This window comes from Pristis pectinata, chromosome 2 (assembly GCF_009764475.1).
Source record: "Pristis pectinata isolate sPriPec2 chromosome 2, sPriPec2.1.pri, whole genome shotgun sequence".
NCBI lineage: Eukaryota > Metazoa > Chordata > Chondrichthyes > Rhinopristiformes > Pristidae > Pristis > Pristis pectinata.
In genome coordinates, this window is record NC_067406.1 from 110030033 (window position 1) to 110054928 (window position 24896).

Sequence of the window (24896 nt, forward strand, 5' to 3'; positions counted from 1 at the left end):
AAGTAGCTGTTGTTAGGCGACATCAATCAAAACAGTCAAAGTGGCACCTTCTGAAAACAAATCCAAGGAATATTGATAGAAAGAAACTAATACATATACATAGCCATTTATTATAAGTAACTGGGAATGAGTGAATTTTTATCAATGGTGTGGAAACAGATCAACTAAAAATAATGGAGCAATGTTCACTTGAATTTACCTAAATGATGACTATTTCAAAGACTTTATGAAGTGTGTTATTAAAAGATTTCAGCTTTTTAACAAATTACAGAATTAACTCTAATCATGCCATTCATACCAAAGGAAGAGTATCCCTCTCTTTCAAATACTTTAAGTCCTTTATAGTGAAAAAAATGTTTTTCGGAATATTCAGATTAACTAAATTAGATTTGGAAATTACTGAATATTTCTGTGACTTGCCAGTGCACAATAGATACATTTGCTGCTTTATAAGCCGAGGGCTTTTTAAAATGGCCAAACAACGTATATAGTTGATTTTATGAACTAAAGTAAGATGTCTAACAGAAACAAAAAGAACCATTGGCACAATATATTCTCTCAATATCAAACATATAACTTTTCTGTCTGTATTTACAAACGTGTTTAAGAATATGTGAATAAACAGATTGCAACAAACAATCTGCTGGAGGAATTCAGTGGGTCAAGCAGCATCTGTGGGAGGAAAGGAATTGTCAACATTTTGGGTCGAAACCCTGCATCAGGACTCCTACTTGAACAAACTAATATTTTGTTCAGAGATTGTTTCTCTTGAATCTCTTCATTGATATTTGAGATAATCAGTAACTTCAGGGGTCAAGGAGAAAACTTTTTTTCAAAAAATCATTAAAAAAGATTTAGTTTTAATCCAACAGTAGTGATATTTCAGCTAGCCAGTTGACTGGAAAAGAAGATCCAAAATTGTTAATACCTGGAGCTGTGCTAGTCAAAAAGTATTACACACAATGGTTTTGGACCAAGCTGCTACATGAGTCATCACATTTTGAAGTATGAAAGCAAACTGTTCAAATGAGAGACATTTTGCTTAATAATGTAGATTAAAACTCTCTAGTTTACTGAATCATGCTTAAGGACCCATGTTGTAAAAGTTCAAGCATCAGAACAGGAATAGAAACAGAAACAGCACAAGGGCATCGCTTTTAGTATAGCTTAACTCAAAAATTTGCTAACTGCTGGAAATTTAAAACTGCATCTGTAGGTTAGCATTCTCCTCTGCAATCCTCAATTAAATATTGGAGTCATGGAAAATGCAGATGAAGAGACATTGGTTTCCACATTGAACTGACTTCTTTCTCAGCACACATCCTCCTTCAGCCATGAAGCTGACCGCTCCTCCCTCACAGCACCCCCAAATTGCCCCCATGACATCACATGCAAATAGGACAGGGAAAGAAAGGCCCAAGACCTTGGGCAAGCTCCTCTCCTATCCAAGCCAAATACCACTACTTCTTGGATCTCCATTGGAAGGGTGGTAGTAACACACACAGGGTCTTTCTGGGCAGGGAGAAGGGCTCTCTTTCTTTCCACAAAGGCCTCCAAATTGGCTAATTTTCCTATCAGTGACTAATCACTCACTTATTGAAATGTTCCAATGGCTGCACTGCTGTAGCACTACCAGCACTTAATCACTTTCATAGGAATTGAGCTGTATCGGATAAAACCCAAATCAAGAAAACAAGAGGATGTCAGAAGTCCTGTTCCACAACAAAACTGTTGCTACAGAATGACCCTAATCATAGAGTCTCAGTATTAGCTTCTGTCAGTATCTAACACAGCATCATGCAGCTACCTTTACTTTGTTCCATGAACTGAATGTACCTGAAAATGTTTCACTGAGCCAATTATGCCTCTTTAAAATATGATCCCATCAGGATCCAATCCTGAGAGAAACACTCTCTGTAATCCGATGGTCTAGTTCCAGTTGGAAGGTTTGCTTCTTCAAGATTTACTCAGCAAATCCTAACAAAAAGATACAATTAAATGCAGGCAGATCATGAAAGATGAGGTAGTAAGCAAATTTCAAAATTGTCCACACTTCATTAACTTTCTGTCCTAACATTCTCAAAATGCCCCTTTCTTAACTGCGCTGAGGAGGGGAAATCTGCAGGATTAAACACTGCATTGTCAAACTCTGGAATGAAAACTCCCCAGAAGAAAATAGAGAGATAATATGATGGTTTGAGTTAATGCTGTAATTGATAAGCCTTTCTACAGCATCTTTAATAATCTAGCAAAACCAGACAGATATCTTATATTGATGTATGGAAGGATAACCAGCAATGCTGGAGAAACTATTTCTAGTTTCACATTTCCTTGGTAATCTAGCTAAAACAATTTACCCTCTACACTCTTGAAGCAGTGGCCAGGCTTTGAAAAACAATAGTTTTCAGTAGAATATAGAACTTTCAAACTCCATTTTTCATTTATTTGCAATGGCATATAAATGCATCAACTGATATTTTACTGTTATAGAACCGTTTGTGGATACAGTTTCAGTCATTAGTGTATGATATACAGTATTAGCAGATGTTATCAGGGATACTAAGCATGGAATGAAAATTAGTCCTGATCCACTTCCTGGAGATTCACCAAGATATTACCCCAGCTGATTAGTTATGAGGAGAGACTGCACAGGCTGGATTTGTTTTCCTTGGAGCAGAGGAGGTTGAGGGGGTATCTGACAGAGGTATACAAAATTATGAGAGGCCTAGAAAGGATAGATAATAAGAAAATGTTTCCCATGGCAAAGGTGTCTAAGATCAGAGGACATAGGTTTAAAATGAGGAATAAAAGGTTTAGAGGGGAGCTGAGGAGAACTTTCTTCCCCACTCAGAACGTAGTTGCACTCTGGAACACAGAGCCTGAGAAGGTGATGGAGGCAGGTGCTCTCACCACAGTTAAGAAGCATTTGGGATAAGCACTTGAATTACCAAGGTGTAGTAGGCTACACACAAAGTGCTGACAACTGGGATTACTATAGATAGATATTTAATAGTCAGCATGGACATGGTGGTCTGAAGGGCCCATTTTGTGCTGGTCTTTTTTTTGAGATTTGGGATAAACCTTCATTCACTTTTCCGTACCATTTCTGATACAAGTATTTTCATAGCACACAGCAGATGTAGTGAAGCTTAAAAAGAGACCTGGCCATAGCAGCAAAGTACAACACTCTTAACTTGAAATATGATCAATCACTTAAAGTTTGCTAGAATGTAAAGCAAGACCAGTAAAATATATGTCTATGAAAGTTAGACCACAATGCATTGGATGGATTACACTTAGAACTTGGAATTCAGCTTTAGTCACCAAGCTAAAAAGATACTTGTATCAGAAACGGTACAGAAAAGAGAATGAAGATTTATCCCAAGTCTCAAAAAGGAAAAACCCCTCTAGTGTAAAAGGAGGATTAGAAAAGCTATGTGAGCTTCAAACTGGTAACACTCTTACCTCTGGGTCATTAAGTAGTTGGAGCCCCATTTAAAGTTTAAGCCGAATATGCAGGCTGATACTCAAGTCAGTTCTGAAACAATGCTGCATCATTAGAGCTGCATACTTCAAAAGAAATGCTAAATTATGATCCTATCAGCCTGCTTCTGTTCAGATGGAAATTTCAAAATTCTGTGGTACCAGCTCAGAAACAGCCAAGAAAACAGCCTGTGCACATTTGTCAAGCTAGGAATTCAAGCTCGATGAAAGATACATCAGATACTTTACCCCCACAATTTTCTACCTGTGTGATCCCTGACAGTGAACATCAACAACCTACTGGACTGCATTGCACCCCAGTATAGCCTGATCCTGTGGGCGGTACAGTGGGCATGTATTGCAGCTGCATCACAGCTCCGGTGACTCAGCCTTGACCCCGACCTCTGGTGCTATCTGTGTAGAAGTATCTGACTGGTGGAAGTATCGGCGTTTTTTCCAATTACGAGTGAATAAGTTACAGGGAATGGGAGAATGGGTTTGCTCTGAGACCTGCAATAGACTTGATGAGCTGAATGGTCTCTTATATCATCAGGAAATATAATATAAAACTAGGCAAACATTGAAACAACTGCACGTTGGCTGGAACTTCCATCAAAGACTGTTGAACACAACCAGGGAAAATTAAGGGAAGGGCACTAACCATGCAAAATACAGTATTGGTTGGGGACAAGCTTTGCTGATATGACTGATTGCATCCATTATTTACACACCAATTTACACAAAAACCATAGCACAATCAACACAATGCATCAATCAGTGTTTATGAGCTAGCTATAATACATCTTTACACTGATGGGCAAGAAATTATATCATGCCTGAAAAGGCACTGTGAAGAGGCTCTGCACAGGGGCCCAGCCTTGAGTGAGCCACCTGGCCATGAAATTTCATTGCATACATGGTCCGTGGGATTGTGCACTAGGAATAAGGTTTGCGTAGCTTGGAGTGCCCAATGACCTGTCATCCACTGGCAATGTACAATGTGCATTGGATATGAATTAGACTGCAGACTCTGGATTATGAGATAGAGAGGATCAGACAGAAGTCTGGGTCAGTTAGAGGAAGGGCTGTGGTTCAGTAGAAGGATGGGATAAAGAGAATGGGGGTTGGGGATTATGGTGATTTATCAAACAGGTGATTAGGAATCGAGTGGAGAACCCATCACGTTGATGTTGAGCAAAGAGTTAAGGTGGTGTTGGGGTTGTCGGAGAGCTTATCAAGCATTGGGGTTGGGCAGAGACTTGATCGGGCACTGTAATTAGGCAGAGAACTGATTGGGCAAGGTTTTCAGGTCTTTGTATTGGATTACAAGATTTTAGAATTATAAAAATCCAGAAGTCCATTTATTCCATCCTGCCCAGGCTGATTCAGATGTCCTACAAATCACACTGACTCCACTAATCACACATTGTTTTCATCTCCACCAGCCTGCTGGTTGACTATTCCCTCTGTATTAGGAATCAACAGTCCTGATGCAGGATTTTGACCCAAAATGTCGACAATTCCTTTCCTCCTACAGATGCTGCTTGACCCACTGAGTTCCTCTAGCAGGTCGTCTGTTGCTTAGGAATCAACAAATCTTGCTTTGAATCAGATTAAAAAGGAAGCTAAATTACTGTGTATAGTTCAGCAAATATGAAGGCCTATGATTCCATCTGTCACCTCTGTTGGCAGAAAAATTAACTTTTTTCTGTGCTGTGAAAATGAATGTTGGTCTGCAAATCAGATTAAACCAAGAAATGTTTCAAAAAGTTTCAAAAGTTATACAGCATTCTCTTTATTATTTTAAACTGAACACTGGACCCAGTAAATGCCACTTAAGAACGTACTTACAGTCTCTGCTTGCTATTAGTTCTTTCAGTGAGATAACTGCCTCTTTCCATCAGTTTGATTTATGGCACTATAAAGCAGACCCTCAGGTGCACTGACTTGTAAAATGTTTTATGAACCCTGTCATCTTTGGTGGCCTTTTCTCTTTTGAGTCAGTTGATGACTACCAATTCTCAGAAGCCAAGAGCAATTTTGTTCACAATCAGCATTCACTTGAACAAACACCAACCCCACCCCCCACCACCACCCTCTGCAGACTTCCTCAAAGCTTTGTACCATCTCAAAACATTATGGAAAGGATTTTTTTCACCCCATTCCATGAGCTAACACAGATAAGTCAAGTACCAGCAGTAGAGCATTGCACTCTGGAGCCCTAATGAGTTGAATGGTCATTGCCAATTCCACTCACACTGCCACTTTAGAGGGCAATTAAGAAGCAGCTGTGGAACTGGACTAATGTTTGGACCACACCAGGTAAGCAGATGAGAGAACATATTGGGATTTCAAAGACCTGACAGCTTCACAGGCACCTACACCTAAACTGACACCAACAATTTACTCTAGATGTATTTATCTCGGTGGGATTTGCGCATACTCTCTGCATTCACAGTTCATTAACATTATGCGGATGTTTTTGATCCAATACATACTTGTCGTTTGCCACAGTTAACCATGGAATTTAATTAGCTCAAAGTAAGGCAGCAGCAAATCAGAATCGGTATAGTAGGAAAAACACAGTTTTAAATGAGAAAAATACAACTATCAATTCAAAAGTGCAGAAAATGTGAAAATAAAATAATGTTTAATCATGTTGATATAAGAAAGAAGCAGCTGAGTCAATTGAATTAAGAACATAAGAAACAGAAGCAGGAGTAAACTAAATGGCCCCTCTGGAGTGCTCTGTCGCTCTTCCCTTTCTGTTAGGTATTCCCTTAGTGTCTATAAATCCATTGCTCAGCCTTGTATTCACTTAATAACAGAGCAATTACACTCATCCAAAGACAAACAAGTATCTGCCTAAAGAAATTTCTGCTCATCTCAGCCCTAAATCACTGATGATTTTTCCTGAGACTATTCCCCAAGTTCTGCACCCTCCAGCCAGAGGAAACAGTGCATTGGCATCCAATTTGTCAATCTTACTTATACTCTATTGCCCATCTTCTTGCCCACTTGATAAACCTATCTGTAACCCTTTGCAGGCTCTGTATCTTCCTCACTGCAGACTTCCCCAAAGCTTTGTACCACCTCAACCATTTTGGAAGGGGTTTTTTTTCCAGACAGTTTTTTTTTCCCCTCAGTAAGTGAAATGTTTGACATCTAACATATTGTTGGATGTTAAAATAACATTGTGAATTTTCATATTTCACAAGAACGTGGTTAACTTTAACAACAGGGTTGCATTTTGTACCTTCAGCATTAATATTTCTACTCAAAGGTCCCAGTGTTTTTCTAACATTTTATCTGGTCCAGAACTGCATTTCCTGATTAAGTAATGTTGCACCAAACTATGGAAGGTTTGTGGTGAGCTGCATTTTGTAGTGAGTGCAGTCTCTGGTGGATCTTCTGGGCATGCATACATTGTGGCATTTGCAGAGTTGAAGATGAAAGAAATGGCTGGGAGACCAGCAGCATTTTGGTGTGTCCAGTTACTTAGGCACCAGGAACAAAATACATATTTTTAAACAGTCAGCCTTGCTTAATGTAATCAATCCTTCTATGTAACCATTGTAATAAAGATAGTCCTTTACATTTGACCCTTCTTCACCACCAATTATTCTATCCTCCTCAATTATTTAATAAAAATCAGACACCCATGATGTAAGTATGAACCAACATATAATACTGCTAATAGTAAATCAATTGATCACTTCCTGTCAGTAACTTTGCTGTGTCTGTCCACAATGGGCAGGGTGACCCCTATTTAGTCATCCTCAACTGACTTAGTCATCATAAATCTGAGAACCTGATGTTATTTTATGTTATAAAATATTCTATTTATATTACCTCCTCCCCATGAACCTCATCAGAGAAATAAGTTAACATCACACGGCATACAGGTATGGTTCCAACAGTGAAATGATGCATATCCAATGTACAATACTACCATGCACCTTGAATGTTTCAGAACAAATGCAGAGAAGGTGGGGGGGGGGGGGGGTGTGATGAGAGGCAATTTTGAGGGCTCCCACATGGAGGAAAAGCATAAGTCAGTGGGGCCTGCCACCCTGTTTTTGGTGACATGATTAATGTTATGTTTCTGAGGGCCTAAAACTAGTATACTCACCTATCAGGCCTGAAAATTGGGCTTTATGTTGTACAAAGGATTCCAAATACCTATTTTAGGATTCAGCTGAATAGACTATGAACTATGCGTGCTCCTCAACAGTTTCAGTTGGCAGGAGTGGAAGGGACTGCAAACAAGGACACAAGCCCTCCTGCAATAATCATAGGCAAAAAATGTATAACATAATTTTATGGATGCATGCATGTACATTTATTCCATAATAATGAGGATGTGTTTGCCGTCCTTCCAAAAGTCCTCAAATTTAGGTTCCTGTTTGTGTCCTCATTTGATTGTCCAGCTGGAAATTTGAAAGGCAAGTTTTAATATATTTTTGCAGCAACAGGAAGATCTTCCAAGCTCCATAAAATCCATCTTGGTTACAGATGGACATGATGCTGCAGCCTAATATACACACACCAACCCTGTGCCACTTTTTATCCCATTTCCTTGCCCTGAGCCTGCAGTAGCCTGGAATTAGTGGGAACTCTGAATACTTGTTTTCCAGTAGATGTTCATTAGCCACATGGTAAAGCAGCCTCACACTCTTCAATGCCTTCAATGACAAATTACACCAACGTCTATCATCATTCCCACATCAATAATTTGTAATTTAAATTTCTAGGGTACCATAATTATTGTCTTTACAAGACAATAGTTTATGTACACAAGCAAAGATATTTCAGAGAACATTGTGGCTGTTTCTTTTAGCTAATAAACTGGCTAACTCTTTCCTGTTTTATTATTCTGCTGCAAGATTTAATACAGTCCTGATGAAGTCAATGATCTGAAAAGTTCCTCAAATTTCTTCTCCACAGGCGTTGCCTGATCTGTTAAACATTTCTTACATTTATTTCAGATTTCCAGCATCTACAGGATCTTCTCTTGCTGTTTTTTTTCTGGTGGCTCTAAGGCAATTTCAAAATAATTTTGAGTTTAGATATGGTTGAAGATTTGTCTTTGTTATTCAGTTGGAATATAGTTTATGCACTGGACAACATGAGAACACTGGTTTGCAGACACTGAATGGTCACTTTTTAACCGTACAAAAAGTTCATGCTATGTCAATGGCAAATAATTTTTCTCAGTATTTTAATATTATTCTTGGCACATAACAAGGTGATATTGTCTTTTCAGCATCAACAGTTATGATGCATTTTTCTGCAGTTTTCATTTTTATAAAATCCTTTCATTTAGATAATGATTTTCTTTAAAATGTATGTACTGAACAAAATCCACCAATAATTACTCAACAGACTTCTGTGTCTCAATTGTCAATACTTCAGCATTGATCTCAAAAACATAAGTACTGCATGATCATCATTATGAAAATCTCCCCCAACATCCCCTAAAAAATTAAGTGTTGTTAAATACCTCTAAGTCTAATTATTATCAACGGTTATTCTTGTCTGTCTTGTTGGATAAGTAACTAGTTATTCTCTTATGCAGGTGTTCAGTGATTGGTGCATGGGGCAAGTCCATGTTATAATAATCATACATGGATACTGGAAGCTTTATTGGCCAAACGGTCTCCTAGATTTTATATCCTAATTTTAAAGTCTTCAAGAGAGCTCCATATGGTTTGTGTACTTTGATAATAAAATCTCTGAGATAACTAATCTCTGAAGTGACAGATTGTTGGTGGGTGTATAAAACTATGTAAAATGCTCTATTCCTCAGATTAAGCAGAGCAACACGGAAGATTAAGTGTTTAACTTATTTCAATTTTGTGCATTGATCGAATCAACATTTTTTATTTACATTCCAGCAGCTGAGTCAGAAGCATTATAGCTTCATGACTAGATTATAAATCACTGTATGAATTATGGAAGGAGGCAAGCATATATAAATAAAGCAGGACTGTAACCCTTACATAAACAGCTGTGCCAGTCCATTAACATGCCTGTGGAATCCTTTGTCTGTCTGAGAAGAAACTGAGTTGGGCTGCCAGCTGTTGTGTTTAATAATACATTAGTAACTGTATGAAACAGATCTGCTTCCCATACTCAGTTTCTCGGTGGTGTGAAGTGGTCTGTTACCACTTCACTCTATTTACAAATATGTTGCTGTCTGGTACACACTGGCTCACTAATCCACTGATGTGATATATGTGTCCTGCAGACAGATTGAGTAGTGGCTTCTTAACCTCTGACCAGAAAATCCCAATCCATAAAGCAAACCATTCAAAAAACTAGACACGCGTTTAGAAACTTGTAATGTATATCATCTCTGCATGGTAGATTTTGTCTCTTGGACTATCCAGATAGCTTATTACAGCATAAAAAAATTCAAAATGAGAAAATTTAGCAGATCAAACTTAAAATCACAATAATTACTGGACATTTGAATAAATTACTGATAAAAACTGTGTCCGGGGACCCTGACTGCAGTTTGAGGCACCACCTTCAAGAGGGTTAAAAACAACTTGAAGCAAAAATCTTCTTTAAAGATGTATCTATTGGGTTTTGGCTGTTTAGAGCATTGTTTATAATACTGCACTGATCCCAATGGTAGATGCAAAAAACTGGCCAGAATTTCTTTAGGATCAGTGGCGCGCATATTTTAACTGCCATCTGCCATTGCGCACAATTCCCCCCACACCTCCCCTCTCTACCCATCGCTCCCAAATCATTTATTTCACTGAAATTGGTGTGGTATGAAGGGATGGTGTTAGCTGGCGTATTCATGCTATTTAAATGTTGACTGGTACAATGAAAGGAATGCCCACTGGTCAGATTCAGTGCATCAGTTTTCCTTATTCTCCAGTGTCGATTATGAATTTGGGTTACCAAGGGCATATTCGATGAGTTTTATATGCAAATAACAGGTAAGAAATGATCTAATCAGGTTGCTGTAAATTCATACCTCGTCAGTAGTGCTAAAGACACTATCTGCTGGCAGCAGCAATTTATTCTTTGACTCCTTCAATGTGCTATCACAAACATATAGCGCATTTATTGCTATTGACCGGAGGTGAATTTCTTGGCAACTAATATTAATGAAATTATGATCTATTCACAGTATAGTTCAGTTCCGATACTTAACCAAAGGATTGATAGTCACTTGGAACAAATCCAAAACTGAGAGCCATAAACTACCTGTAGCTACAGAATGAGCATTGCCAATCATCTTCTTATATCACAAATAATCTATTTCTAAATGAGCTCAGATTGTTGGAAACAACTCTGAATTCAAATAAGTACACTCTGAATATTTCTTGTTGATATAACTCCTTCAAGTAAAGTGGCAACTGGCAGTGGTACTGAGTGGTTAATCTGTGTTAATTTTACCTCATTTATCAAAAATATTTGCAATGAATTAGGGGCTAAATGCCCTTCCACATGGCTGGAAACCAAGGAATGTGATTATTCTTTACAATAAGGAAATAAAAGAAACAGTAATTTCAATGCAGGAAAATAAAGATAACTGACCACTTTGAATTATATCAATAATAAGTCTGCTCTTGAGCACATAATAGTTGACAATTTATCAGTCATAGTATATGTAGCTTGTCTCCCTGGACATTGCATTATTGCTGTCATTTTGCTTACGTGAAAGTTTAACATAGTTTGCTTACACATGCGGAGCTTAGGAATCATGGTTCTCTTACAGACTAATGAAAGAATGAGACATCACGAGGGAGATCCTAAACATACTTTATCTTAACATTGCTTCCTGAACCAATTATTCCAAGTGCTCCGACTAGCAAAGAATGAATATAGATTTCAGCATCAGTTACCAGGTCATATCACTAAAAACCTTGTGAAGAAACTTTGAGGGAAACCAAGCGTTACATCCAGACAAATCAGATTAGGCAAGGTTTTACTTGCAGCAGAATAATTTAGTACTTTAATGAAGGTCAAAGATTCTACAATTTCAACAATTAGGCTTTTACATACCAAACTTTATAACATTTAATATATTTATACCCATACAACCTTTGAAACTTAGATTGACTCAAATTCCTTGGGCATATTTTCATCATAATTTATACCTTTCTCTCTGACAAGTCTATATAGTTTCATAATATGCTAGCTCTTGGCAACTACCATAAAAAGCTGCTTGAGCAGACAAATTGCTCCAATTAATCTTTCTTGCTCTCTTCCTGTCAAGTTGTCAAACAGGACTAACACGGGCATAAGCTCAATATTGTTTCACAACTGACCCAGTTCATCTCCACCAGCAGCCACAGCGCCATCTTCTCCCTGCCCTGAGCTGCTGCTCCACTATCCACGGTGCGCACTTCCGCTTCCCCGTCCCCACTTCAGCCCCCACTCCGCACTCTCCCCCCCCCACTTCTGCCCTGCACTGCCGCCATTCTCTGCATCATTTGCCCCGCAGTCCATCCATCACCTTCAATCCTCCGGGTGGAGAACTGCTGCTCATAACTGCATTCCCCCTTTCCTTCCCAATACCTCTCTCGTCCAATTGTAATTGGTTTATTATTGTCACATGTACCAAGGTACAGTGAAAAACTTCTGTTTTGCATGCCATCCATGCGGATCATTTAGACTGCAGATGCTGGAAATCTAGAGCAACACACAAAACACTGGAGGAACTCTTTGGGGCATAGGGTGAACGTGCACAGTCTTTTTTCTAAGGTTGGGGAATCAAGAACTAGAGGGCATAGCTTTAAGGTGAGGGGGAAAGATTTAATAGGAACCTGAGGGGCAACTTTTTCACTCAGAGGGTGATGGGTATATAGAATGAGCTGCCAGGGGAAGGCAGGTACATTAACAACATTTAAAAGGTACTTGGATAGGTACATGGATAGGAAAAGTTTACAGGGATATGGGCCAAGCACGGGCAAATGAGACTAGTTTAGGTGGGAATCTTGGTTGGCATGGACCAGTTAGGCTGAAGGGCCGGTTTCTGTGCTGTGTGGCTCTATGACTCTACGATTCTGTAACTAGAAGCTAATCAACAATGGGATTTGATTTGCTTTCACCAAAAATCTATAGGTGACTGCCTCACTAATGAGTTAAGTGCAAGCCTCTTCCAATTCTAGGGTTGCCAAGGTTACCTGCTGCTGGCACTCTGGTATGTAGATATATTCTTACCTGGTTTTCCTTTAAAACGACAGTTTTATTATGCACACCCCTACCATAAAATTCGGCCAGTTTAACAATGATGAATTCCTTCTGACCCTTAGCTACTTCAGACAAAGCTGGTTTTCTTTGATCACTGACTAATTTTTATGTCAGGATTTTGACAGAAAATGAAGTAAAAGCACGACCTAATTATATTCATGCGGCATATACTCACGTAATCCCTCTGTACAAACCTATTGATACCAGTGCCAAGGATGTAGGTCATAGTTAAATAATGAAATTTCAAATGAAGACTGATTAGTCTTCAAAATTTTTCAATTTGTCACTGTTGCTTGCATTGTGGTGTTTTTAAATCACAAATTTCCTTAAGGAGATTCAACATGAAGCAGCAAAGTTTATTATGAAGCTGAATGTAATTTTCTGTGCTTGGAATGTGCTGAGTGTCCAAAGGCTTTTTTTCAATCCACAATTTCTCATTTTCTTGGTGCTGCATTGTCATATTACTTTGAAAATTTCAGTCTATGTGTTTGCAACACCATTACTTGCTTGTGTCTCAACTGTTCCTCTTTTTCTCTTTTACATGTACATGTTGAAAAATGTTGCAGCAGCTTTCTCAAATCTTTGGTTGGCACTAAATCCCTAATGAGCAACCTACCTCCTTAAACGCCACCAATGATTGGGCCTCCACAGCTGTATGTGGCAAAGAATTCCATAAATTCACTACCCTCCAGCAAAAGAAATTTCTCCTCATTTCTGTTTTAAACTGGTACCCTCTAATTCTAAGACTGTGCCCTCTAGTCCTGGACTCACCCACCAAGGGAAACAGCTTAGCTACATCTACTCTGTCCAGTCCTTTCAACATCTGAAATGTTTCTATGAGGTCCCCTCTCATTCTTCTGCAAGAATTATATCTACAGCATTTTCCCCACAAGAATGATTTTCATTTTTCATTTCAGTACACATCATGCAACAATTACCCATGCATTCACTCAACAGGCAAAAATATGTTGCTTTTGAAAAATATCCAGGGCTACCAATTTAGATTTGTTTTGTTTTTGAAAACTCCATTGAAATAAAATTTTTAATTTGTGTGGGCATGGAAAAAATAAAGCTTGTTGGCATTTTCACCCACTGGACAGTAGCGCATGAAAGAGAAACCCAAGTATGTGGTTAATACTAACACCTTCCAGGAGGATCTTCAGCTATCACATATCATTCCATTCCAAAATCCTCCAAGAGGTTTTTCTAATGTTGATTTGTTCCAATTTCTCATTTTTATTTGATAGGTATCTAATTAGTCAAGGCATCAAGGGGTATGGGGATAAGGCTGGAAATCGGGGCTAGATAGGAATAGTTTTAGATTAGCTCATGGAGCAGACTCGATGGGCCGAATGGCCTACTTCTGCTCCTTTGTCTTGTGATCTTGTGAGATATATCTGGAAAAAGTTAACTGTTTGTATCATTTAAGCATATGAATGGTGAGAGAATTCAGGCAATGATATTGCCCTCTTCGTGATTCAATGAATGTTAATCAAGAGAGGAAATGAAGATTAGATGTCAAATTTCCAATAACAGCAGCTAAGTACCATGCAAAAAAAAAAGGACAAAATTGGCTTTGAAAATCTTTCATGCTCTTAAAAGACTGGGTTGGCATCTGTCCTTGTGTTACTCTGGTGCCTAAAACAACTTCAATCAGCTTAGTGAACGTTCAATGAAAAATAACCTAAAGAGTCAGTAAGGTCCTTAAAAAGTGAAACTTGATCAGGTTTCTTTAGGACAAAAGCTATACTTTAATGTGGAGCTGAATTGATGGACAGATGTCAATCACACGGCAAGAGACAATGCTTCCTGGAGGAACTCGCTCTGAGGAGAAATTAAGAACTCTCAAACAAATTGTATTCATCCACTTGGTCAGTGATATTTCATCCACTCAATTAGCTACATTTTATTTGTCCTGACAGCAGCTCCATCCCTACACCCCAACAACAAATGTTTTCTTTTTATCCGACCCCTTAAAAAGGTTAAAAAAGCTAACAAAACTTTTCCCTCTTGGTTTCTCAGAGTTTTGCTTTTATCCTCGACTTCTCGTTTCCCCCATTGGTATTCCCCTTCAGACATATCAGCCTGTCACTTTCTACTGCTTTACTTTTGCATGTCAACAGCCAACCACAACTGGAAGCCAATCAACAGTGGGACATGATTGCTTTCACCGTAATTGCTTAATCCTTTGAAATTTTAGCCTTTTGCAGACACAGAATGGCAGAGGCACAGCTGCTCTGTTTTTGTTAGCCTTTTTCACTCCTTCTAATTTGCTCCCCTCTTTTCCTGAAGGCACAACACATGCTGAGATGTGGTTCCAAGGGCAGCACTTATCCTCTGGTACACTGGCCAAGAGGTCAACGTGTCAACGTTGGCTGCAAGTGTTAACAGGCTGAGTCGTCAGGGCAACCTGGCAGAGAGCTGACAAGATGCCATACACAGTGAAAGCTGCAGACACCTTACTGTGAACTCTGCCGAACAGCAGCCATTGAATTAGTATTTGAAGTCCTTCAGTGGTCTGACTGGGTTTGAGATGTATGATTTACAAATTTAATGGAATGGTAGCAGACCATACAACTCCAGTATAGTGTCATTGCAATCACTTAATGTAGCATTTTATGTTACATTATTAGTACTTTTGTAGACCAGACCCATATTCCCCAGAAGTTAGAAGAATATGAAGCACCAGAGGATGTTAGCAACTGCAGAGAATTCACAAAGTCTATCCTGAGGAGTTTATAAACTTGCCCCAGCAGGCAAATATGGCAATGTGACAATGTGGACTTTGAAGCAGGTTGTTTCAGGAGCTAAGTTTAGCTAATGCTGACCTGCAGTGGTGTTGGGGCATTTCAAAAGACAGAGTTATGAATCAGCAAAAGCTTAATGGATACTGTACATATAAAGTTCCAATATCTATAAATTAAGCTTCCATGAAAATAGAAAGGAAGAATGTCATTAGAATAGATTAACATTTGCCAACAATAGATTCTGTCTGAAAGATTCTAATTCCAAGCAAAGCAATGTTAGGTTACTGCACGGCATACAGCAGCTGATCCATTTTACAATGCAATCTGTCGAATGGTTGTTATCAGAAACAGTTAAACAGCAGACTGAATTAGCAACAATAATCCAACAATGTTACCATCTCAAAGACTGCTGAAATAGTTCTACATTTTTATAATTATTCTAGTCAGCAAGTGTCTATGAAATGAACTACAGGAATTTCCTAAATGTTGGTCTTCTGTTTGCAGTAGATGACTTACCGTACAGATAACTAAACAGTAGCATGGAACAATCATAAAGCATTTTTCTTTGCTTCTAGCATTGCTTTTGCTAGTAGAGAAATCCTAGCACAAAAGCTTAAATAGCATATCACTAAAATTATATTTGACTTAAAATAAGCACTGCTTGGTTCTACACTGAATCGTGAATGGTTGAAACACTATATAGTGACAGCAACATCTTCTCCCAGCCAGTAAGTAATTGATCACCCTGACTTTCACCATATTAAGTTTTGCATTTTACCTTTCAACATCACCAGCTAATTTTCCTACAGTGTTATCAAACCTCAATGAAACACCCTGGTATAATGAACTATTATGAAATGTAATAATAACAGTACATAGTAAATTCAGCAAATTTTTGCCCATAAAAGGGTCCCACAAATATAATCCAGGTGAAAGATGCCGTATATAAGGTCTACCTGACAGAAACTTCCATACTAAAATCCGGTGAATGGGCAAGTTCAAGTGGTACCATTTGTTTGCAGAAATCTGTAAATTCCAGTCCTTGGTGCTAAAGCCTTGGATTTAAGATTAAATCAATAACCTCCTAACTAGGAGCCAAGAGTACAATCAACAGGGCGAAAATGGGATTTATGTTCCTTATAGTGGAAAAGTCTCCTCTGCAACATAATCGTTAACTTATTTCTGAAGTACGTAAATCAATTGATTGAACAAGTTATAATGGTGATGCTGGATTTGTTAACAGATGGAACCAAACTCCTTAACATTTTTAAAAATGAAATTGTCTCTCACTTCTTTTAAAAAAAATCTTTGTTGTTTGTTTCTTGCTTCTATTTAGTGGGTTAGTTACCAGGGGAAATACAGATCAAAGCTATTAAGAGTATTTATAACACTGATACTCAAAAAACTAAACATGTTTTCTTGTTAGTGATTCAATCTAAAAAATAATCAAATCTCATTGCCAAATAATAAATGTGTTTATGGCTCAATCACAAATGATGTAAGGAAGAACCTACAAGTTCACACAATGTCACTATAATCTACAATACCAGTCTGATCTGGATTAGTGACTTTCTGTAACAATCAGTAAAAAACTACAGCTCAAGGGACAGGGATGACTCCAACACTCCCTGTTGTTTGGATTGCATTACTTAATAGAGAGCTGTATTGAGTGGAATGCTATATTTAAATACAATTGCCTTGTCAAGTTATACAATTGTAGTCATACAGCACAGAAACAGGCCCTTTGGCACAATTGATCCATACTGACCAAGGATCCGATCTAAGCTAGTCCCATTTTACCACGTTTGGCCCATATTCCCCTGAACCTTTCCTATCCATGTACCTGTCCAAATACCTTTTAAATGTTAGTGTACTTGCCTCATCCACTTCCTCTGGCACATCATTCCACATACTGACCATTCTCTGGGTGCAAAAGTTTCCCCTCAAGTTCCTACTAAATCTCTCCCCCCTCACCTTAAAAGTATGTCCTGTAGTTCTTGATTACCTAACCCTGGGAAAAAGACTGTGCACATTCACCCTATCTATGCTCTTTATGATTTTATACACCTCTATAAGATCACCCCTCATTCTCCAATGCACCGAAGAAAAAAGTGCCAACCTGCTCAACCTCTCTCCATAACTCAATTCCTTGAGTCCTGGCAACATCCTCAGAAATCTCCTCTGCACTTTTTTCAACTTAATGATAGCTTTCATATAGCAGGGTGACCAAAACTGAACACAATATTCCAAATGCAGCCTCACTAATGTCTTGTACAACTGCAACATAACATTCCAACTTCTATACTCAATGCCCTGACTGATGAAGGCCAGCATACCAAAAGCCTTCTTCACTGCCCTGTCTACCTGCAAAGCCACTATCAGGGAACCACATACTTCTACTCCTAGGTCTCTCTGTTCTACAACACTCCCCAGGGCCTGACCATTCACTGTGAAAGTCCTACCCTCATTTGCCTTCCCAAAATGCAACACCTCACACTTATCTGAATGAAACTCCATTTGCCATTCCTTGGCCCACTTACCCAACTGATCAAGATCCTTTTGTACATCCTGATAACCATCTTCACTGTCAACAACTTTAGTGTCATCTGAAAATTTACTAACCATACTGCCGAGTTGGTAGATTACTTAGCCACTGTAAGTTACCCAGGTAAGTGAGTAGAGTGAGATTGCAGGTGCGCGGTAGAATCTGGGGGGCAGAATAAAAATGAGATTGGTGTGGGATTAGTGTAAATGATAGTTGGCGTGGACTCAGCAGGCCACAGAGCCTGCTTCTGTGCTGTACAGTTCTATGGCTTCTACAGAGTAAGGAAACAACAGAGCACCCATTAGAAGCAGCTGAAGGGCCTTTGAAGTGTGAAAGGAACAAAATGGAAGCAGGCCAACCAGAGAGCAAAATCTGATAATGGCTGATGACCCAGAATTAAACAACAAGAACTAGCTTTCTAATTGTAACTATAACCTGATTACATTCAGAGAAGGCTGAGTTATGAATCAACATTTTACATTTTCGTAAGGCTGACTGAAGGGACGAGGAGATTGAGCAGAAAAACTCTAACAAGGATTTGGGCTCAGGAACGTTGCCTTAAAAAGGGAAAAAAAGAGGAAAAAGACTAGGGGCATAAATTAATATCAGAGCAAAAAATAGGAAGTTTTCAGGCAGAACTAGATTAAGGGAGTGTACAAACAGGTCTTATTTAAGTTTACAATGCATGTATGTAAATGCAAAAAGTATATCAAGCAAGATTAGCAAACTTCACATGTAATTAACCATCGTCATACAATGAACTTCAGTGTACCCAACCATTCTTAAACATTTTCACACAGCAACAACAGGTGACAGGAAACACATTGGTACATGTAGTAATAAAGATGCAGCTTCCTCAATTCATCAGTAGCAATGCCTGAATTAAAACTCTTGGATAATACAGCCAGTATATTAGCCCACATAACAAGTGAAGTCTTACCAGCATCTTCAATTGAGAAATAGAAGATATCACTTGTGGCATTGTCACCTTCATGTAGAACATAGGAGATTTTCATGTCATCGATGTCAGCTGTTAAAATAAAATTTGCAGGCAATGAATAAGTGGTTTGATACATTATCAAGCAAATCCTCTTCTTATTCTTCTAAATGCACATCAAGCTTATGAATTATAGCTAAGTGAAGAAAGTTGAAGTTCTAGTAATGAAGTTAGCTAGTTAATACGTGCTTAAAACCAGTGCTAAGGAAAAAATGCAAATTACTGTTCTTTGCATAACTGTGGTGGATAGGAAATAAAGACAGAAAGTGCAAAATGTAACAAGTCAGGAAGCATCTGTGAGGGAAGTAACAGAATTAATGTTTTGGTTTTACGTCTTTTCATTCATTTCTAATGATCCCTTTTCTCTCATCACAGATGTGTATTCCAGCAGTTTCTCTTCTTACTTCAGATATCTGACATCCATATTTTGCTTTTGTATGATGAAGAGCAACATCAAATAACAATGGGGGACTGTGCCAATTAATAATTCCTGTTTCTGTACCCTGTCTGTAGCAAGATATTTTGATGTAGAAAAACGTCAACTGCAATTCCATCAGAACTGGGAAAAAATTCAACAGTAATATTTTTCTAAGCAATCTTTAACAGATAGGAAGGTTGCAGAGGGACCTAGACAGTTTAGGAGAATGGGCAAGGAAATGGCAGATGAGATTCAATGTAGGGAAATGTGCAGTTGTACACTTTGGAAGCAGAAATAAGCGGGCAGATTATTATCTAGGAGGAGAGAAAATCCAAAGCACGGAAGTACAAAGGGACTTGGGGGTACTCATGCAGGATACCTTAAAGGTTAACCACCAGGTCGGATCGGTGGTAAAGAAAGCGAATGCTATGTTGGCATTCATTTCGAGAGGTATAGTGTATAAAAGTAAGGAAGTGTTGATGAGGCTCTACGGGGCACTAGTGAGGCCTCATTTGGAATATTGTGCGCAGTTTTGGGCCCCACATCTTAGGAAGGATGTGTTGACGTTGGAGAGGGTTCAGAGGAGATTTACGAGGATGATTCCAGGAATGAAAGGGCTTACGTATGAGGAGCGTTTGTCAGCTCTTGGACTGTACTCGCTGGAGTACAGAAGAATGAGAGGAGACCTCATAGCGACATTTAAAATATTGATAGGAAAGGACAGAGTAAATATGGCTAGGCTGTTTCCCGTGGTGCGTGAGTCCAGGACCAGAGGGCACAATCTTAGAATTAGAGGGTACAGTTTCAAAACAGAGACGAGGAAAAATTTCTTTAGCCAGAGGGTGGTGAATTTGTGGAGCTCCTTGCCACGTACAGCAGTGGAGGCCAGATCAGTGGGGGCGTTCAAGGAGGAGATAGATAGATATCTAAATAGTCAGGATATCAAGGGATATGGGGATAAGGCCGGTAATTGGGATTAGAATAGTTTTTTTTTCTTCTTCTTCTTCCCCCATTCCCCATTTCTCATTTCTATTTCCCTTTCCTTGGAGCAGACTCGATGGGCTGAATGGCCTGCTTCTGCTCCCTTGTCTTGTGAAATTTAAGCATTCCTTTTAAAAAGAGAACTTTTACTTCGTTGGCAACCTAAGCACAAAAAAGGATGTGTAGTGTCATGGAGTAGGAAAGCTTGATCCCAAGGTTGTCTCCAAGAGTAAATCCCCATTGATGATGCAAGGAGGAACTAAGTGACTGGTGACACCTTTGCAAGATAGGAGAGTTAAGGGGACAATGAACTATCACAGCATCACAGGACCATCCTATGAGTATGTCATATACTCATTCCACCAGTGAGTGGAATCAGGTGTAATCTTGGAATACTGGAGGCAGAATAAGACAGAAAATTGGAAAGAAAATTCAACCATTTAATAAGTACTCTGCACATTGCATTCTGCAATCTATCTGTGGCAGCAAACATTTTATTTAAACAGCCTTTCTTCTCTTTCATTTAATCAGTGCATTATTTTCAGTAATAACATCAAGTCTTATAACCAAACTCTAAAACCTTCCAAACAATGCTAGTTCAAACCGGCAAGCATTACTTTCTTTTTTTTTGAAAGTACACCTAGTTAAACAAACTTGATAACGCTTCCTGTCACAAGTGCACTTCAAGAAGTGAAATTGGTGTTGATAGAAATGAAGACTAAAGAATGCTATACAGTTCAAGTTTGTACAACATCCAGACAATTGTGATGCATTTATTTGGAACCTCAATGGAAGAACCAAGGAAACTCTGGAAAAAAAATCACTTAAAACTTGTTTTTTTTTTCTGGAATTTCTATAACCCTCCCACTGAAGGATCTTGCATGTGGCAAAATACATATGGACATTCACCTCTTTGATAGCCTAGGTAAACAGGCACTGACCAACATTTGTTGATTGGAATGTGATGCATTGTATGAAATATTTTCTGAAAGCTTTTCAGGAACAGTACAATAACTGTGTACTTAAACAACTCTGTAATGTAGTAAAATATCCAAAGTAAAACTCATAATCAAGAAGAATTAAATTGTGCTAAACCAAAAAAAGAGTGATGTTAACAGGACCAAATAAAAGCTTAGACAATGATTAGCCTTTCAAAATAGAGGTGTTGGGAAATGGGGCTGGGGGTACTCTTAATGCCGGGCAGAGAGAAATAGAGGAAGATAAATTTAGGGAAGGAGCCCGACATCGTAAGACCTAGGCAGCTGAAAACATAACCACCAATGCTTGGACAAAGACTGCAGGAATTCACAAGAGAAACAGTGAGTGTGGTTGAGGAGGGAGGAAAGCTATTTTGAGGCTAAAGGGGCAAGGCTATGAAAATATTTAAACATGTTGGTGAGAATCTTAAATTTAAAGCAAAACTCAAACTGCTAAAGGAACTCAGTGAGTCAAGCAGCATCTGTGGATGGTGGACTCGACACAAAACCCTGCATCAGGACCATGCCTTTCCTCCACAGATGCTGCTTGAACTACTGAATTCCTCTCGCAGCTCGTTTTTTTGCTCCAGATCCCAGCACCTGCATTCTCTTGTGTCTAAATTTGGGTGATTGAGAACCAATGTCAGCCTGACATGGAGAGGGATATTTGGGAGCAAGATTTATTGAAGAAGAGCACGGTTTTGGATAAGCTCAGGTTTTTGGACAGTGATTGCAAAGTGATATCAAGAGCCTACAGGAAGAGCTGAATCTGAATATGACAAAAATACTCATCAGAATTTCAGCAGAAGATAAACTAAAGCAGGGGTAAAAATCAGTGATGTTATGGAAGTAAAAGAAGATGTTCTTTGCGATAAATAGGTCTTGCAATCGGAAGTTGAGCTCCTAACAAAATAGGATGTTGAGGTTACAGAGTGGTTCAGCGTGAAGGTTTCAATGAGCAGAAAGATAGAATTAGTGGCTTCAGTCTTCCCTTGATGGAAAACGTGGCTCACTCTGGACCAGATCACCAGTCTACCAACGCAAAGTCAATGGATCTGTCCAATGTATAAAACCTCGTCTTTTGAGTTACTTTTTTTTCGGGAAGAGCTAGAAAAGATAGAGCTTGGTGTCAGATTACAGGTGAGTTCTGATGGCCACCATACAGAACAGAACATGAAATTTCTAAGACCACTGCTGCAGCTGGTAGAGCTGCTGCCTCACAGCCCCACTGACGCAGGTTTAATCCTGATTTTTAGTGCTGTCTATATGCAGTTTGCACTTTTTCTCCTGTGACCACGCAAGTATCCTCCAAGTGTTCAGTTACCATCCACATCCCAAAGATATATGAGCCAGTGTGTTAATTGGCCATTGTAAATTGCCCAGACTGTGTAGCTGAATGGTAGAATCTGGAAGGAGCTAATGGGAATGAGTGGAGAATAAAAATGGAATTAATGGAGGATTAATATAAATGGGTGCTTATCACCAGTATGGACCCAGTGGGCCAAGCGACTTGTTTCCATTATGTATGACTCTAATTCTATGAGTCTATAGCTCTACATTTAAGAATTACTTGCATAAAAGGCTGTAGATTATCTCCATCTACATTATTTTACCTATAAGATGAATATCTCCTCTCTGGGCTAACTGTCATAACCTATTAAACAAACAGGTGAGGAGTATCTAGCTATATAAATATACTAGCAAATTTTACTTGAAGTCGCATCAGTCAAATTTCAGTGGCATGATTCAAAACAAAATAAACTTCATTGAAGGCTGAAGAGTTATTAATAAAGTCTAAAAGCTTCCATGATCAAGTGTGTCAGAAATTCAGGCATCTGAAAGCTTTCCTGATGCAACTGTGGGACAATGCTTCAGGTTAAAAACTACCATTCACCTTATTAACAAAACCTCAGATTATAGGATCACTTAATATAAACTTTCAGGAGACCACAATTATAGAAAAAACAAAGACACAATCAATCATTGAAATGGCAGAATTCCCAGTCAAGAGAACGTTTAAATATTTTCTATGTGTGTTAAATGCTGAACGGCATGAGAAGATCCAGGTTGGATTCAGAACTTGTAATGGCTTTGAATTTAATATTCAGTACATTCATGTTTATCATACTTAAATTACAATTAAAAGATTTTGCATTAAGAACTAGGAAGAAGAAGAGGCCACTTGGTCCTTCAATCCTGGTCTGTCGTTCATTAAGATCATGGCTGACCTGCTACTCATTGACATACCCCTTAATAGCCAGAAATCTATCGATTTCTATTTTGAATAAACTCAATAACTGAGCCTCAGTCTATTTTTGAATAAACTCAACGACAGCAGAGAATTCCAGAGGTTCAAAGCCAGTATATCTTTCCACATTATATTGCATCTGTCATGTTCTTGCCCACTCATTCAGCTTGTTCTATGTGCCTTTGAAGCCCCTTTCCATCCTCCTTACTCACGATTCCATCTTTCTTACTTACAACAACAAATAATGAGACCATTTAGCTCACTGGCATCATGCTGGCTTCAAGCAGAGCAATTCTGTCAGTCCCGTCCTCCCTCTCCTTATTTCCTTGTAGTTCTGCAACTTATTCTTTTGTACATGTATATCAACCCCCTTTTGATGATGCACCTCAATACAGTGCATCTTTAAGTCACCTCTTTATATACTATAGCCTGAAATTTCTTTCCAAATAATTTTACAATTGCTTTCCCTTGAAACTCTGCTTAGAGACATACGGTACATATATTTATTACACGGTGGCCAGAATTGTATTCATTCCTTTAGCTGTGTTCTCTAAGTGGTACATCCCTATTCTTTTCCCTCTGTCTTTGATGGTTGTTCCTATATCTGACTGAACCCTATGTTTTGTAATTCTCTCCCATGTGCCAAATTTCTCAACTCCTCCATTTTCTGCTTTAAGACAGTGATTAAAATAAAGTATAATAATCAATTCTGATTTCTTCTCACTGGCTTGGTATCAAATACGTGATTTCCCCCTAAGAAGCACCTTGGTATATTTTCCTATACAAATATGCTTACCAGGTTCAAGTGGTTGGTCTACTGTCCTATCTATGTAGAGATTCCATTGCATCTATCTTCAGAGCTATACAATTGAAAATGGATTTCTCCACTGGCCCAATTTTATCCGTGATACCTCTGCTGCCTTCTGACAATTTAAAAGTTTTGAATGTCCTGGTCCCAACCAGCTTGCCTTGGACATACTATCCTTCTACATCTCCACCCTCAGCAGGATGGTCTGAGGGTCCTCCATTCCTTTGTTGAACAATGGCCCAACTAGTTTCCATCCGTCAACACATTCATTTTCTGGCTGCACCTGTGCTCCCACTGAACAAATTCTACTTCAAGTCCACTCATTTTCTCCTGAACAGCACCTGATCTTCTGTCTGGACATGTTGCAGCCTTCAGGACTCAATACTGAATTCGATAATCTCAGGTAACTTGCTTTCTCTGTTTCCATCAAGCTGGACAATTCTGTAAAGTTATCCATCAGTAATAGTGTCTTT

The 24896-nt window shown here is 38.7% G+C and overlaps 1 protein-coding gene across 1 annotated transcript in view; it reads right to left on the minus strand.

The window, feature by feature from the left end:
- frem3 (Fras1 related extracellular matrix 3) overlaps positions 1–24896 on the minus strand; it is a 110799-nt gene that overhangs the window by 77884 nt on the left and 8019 nt on the right. Inside the window, exon 2 of the mRNA XM_052040816.1 lies at positions 18935–19024. Within this exon, the coding sequence (XP_051896776.1) occupies positions 18935–19024 (90 nt within the window). The remainder of the gene's footprint in view (positions 1–18934; positions 19025–24896) is intronic.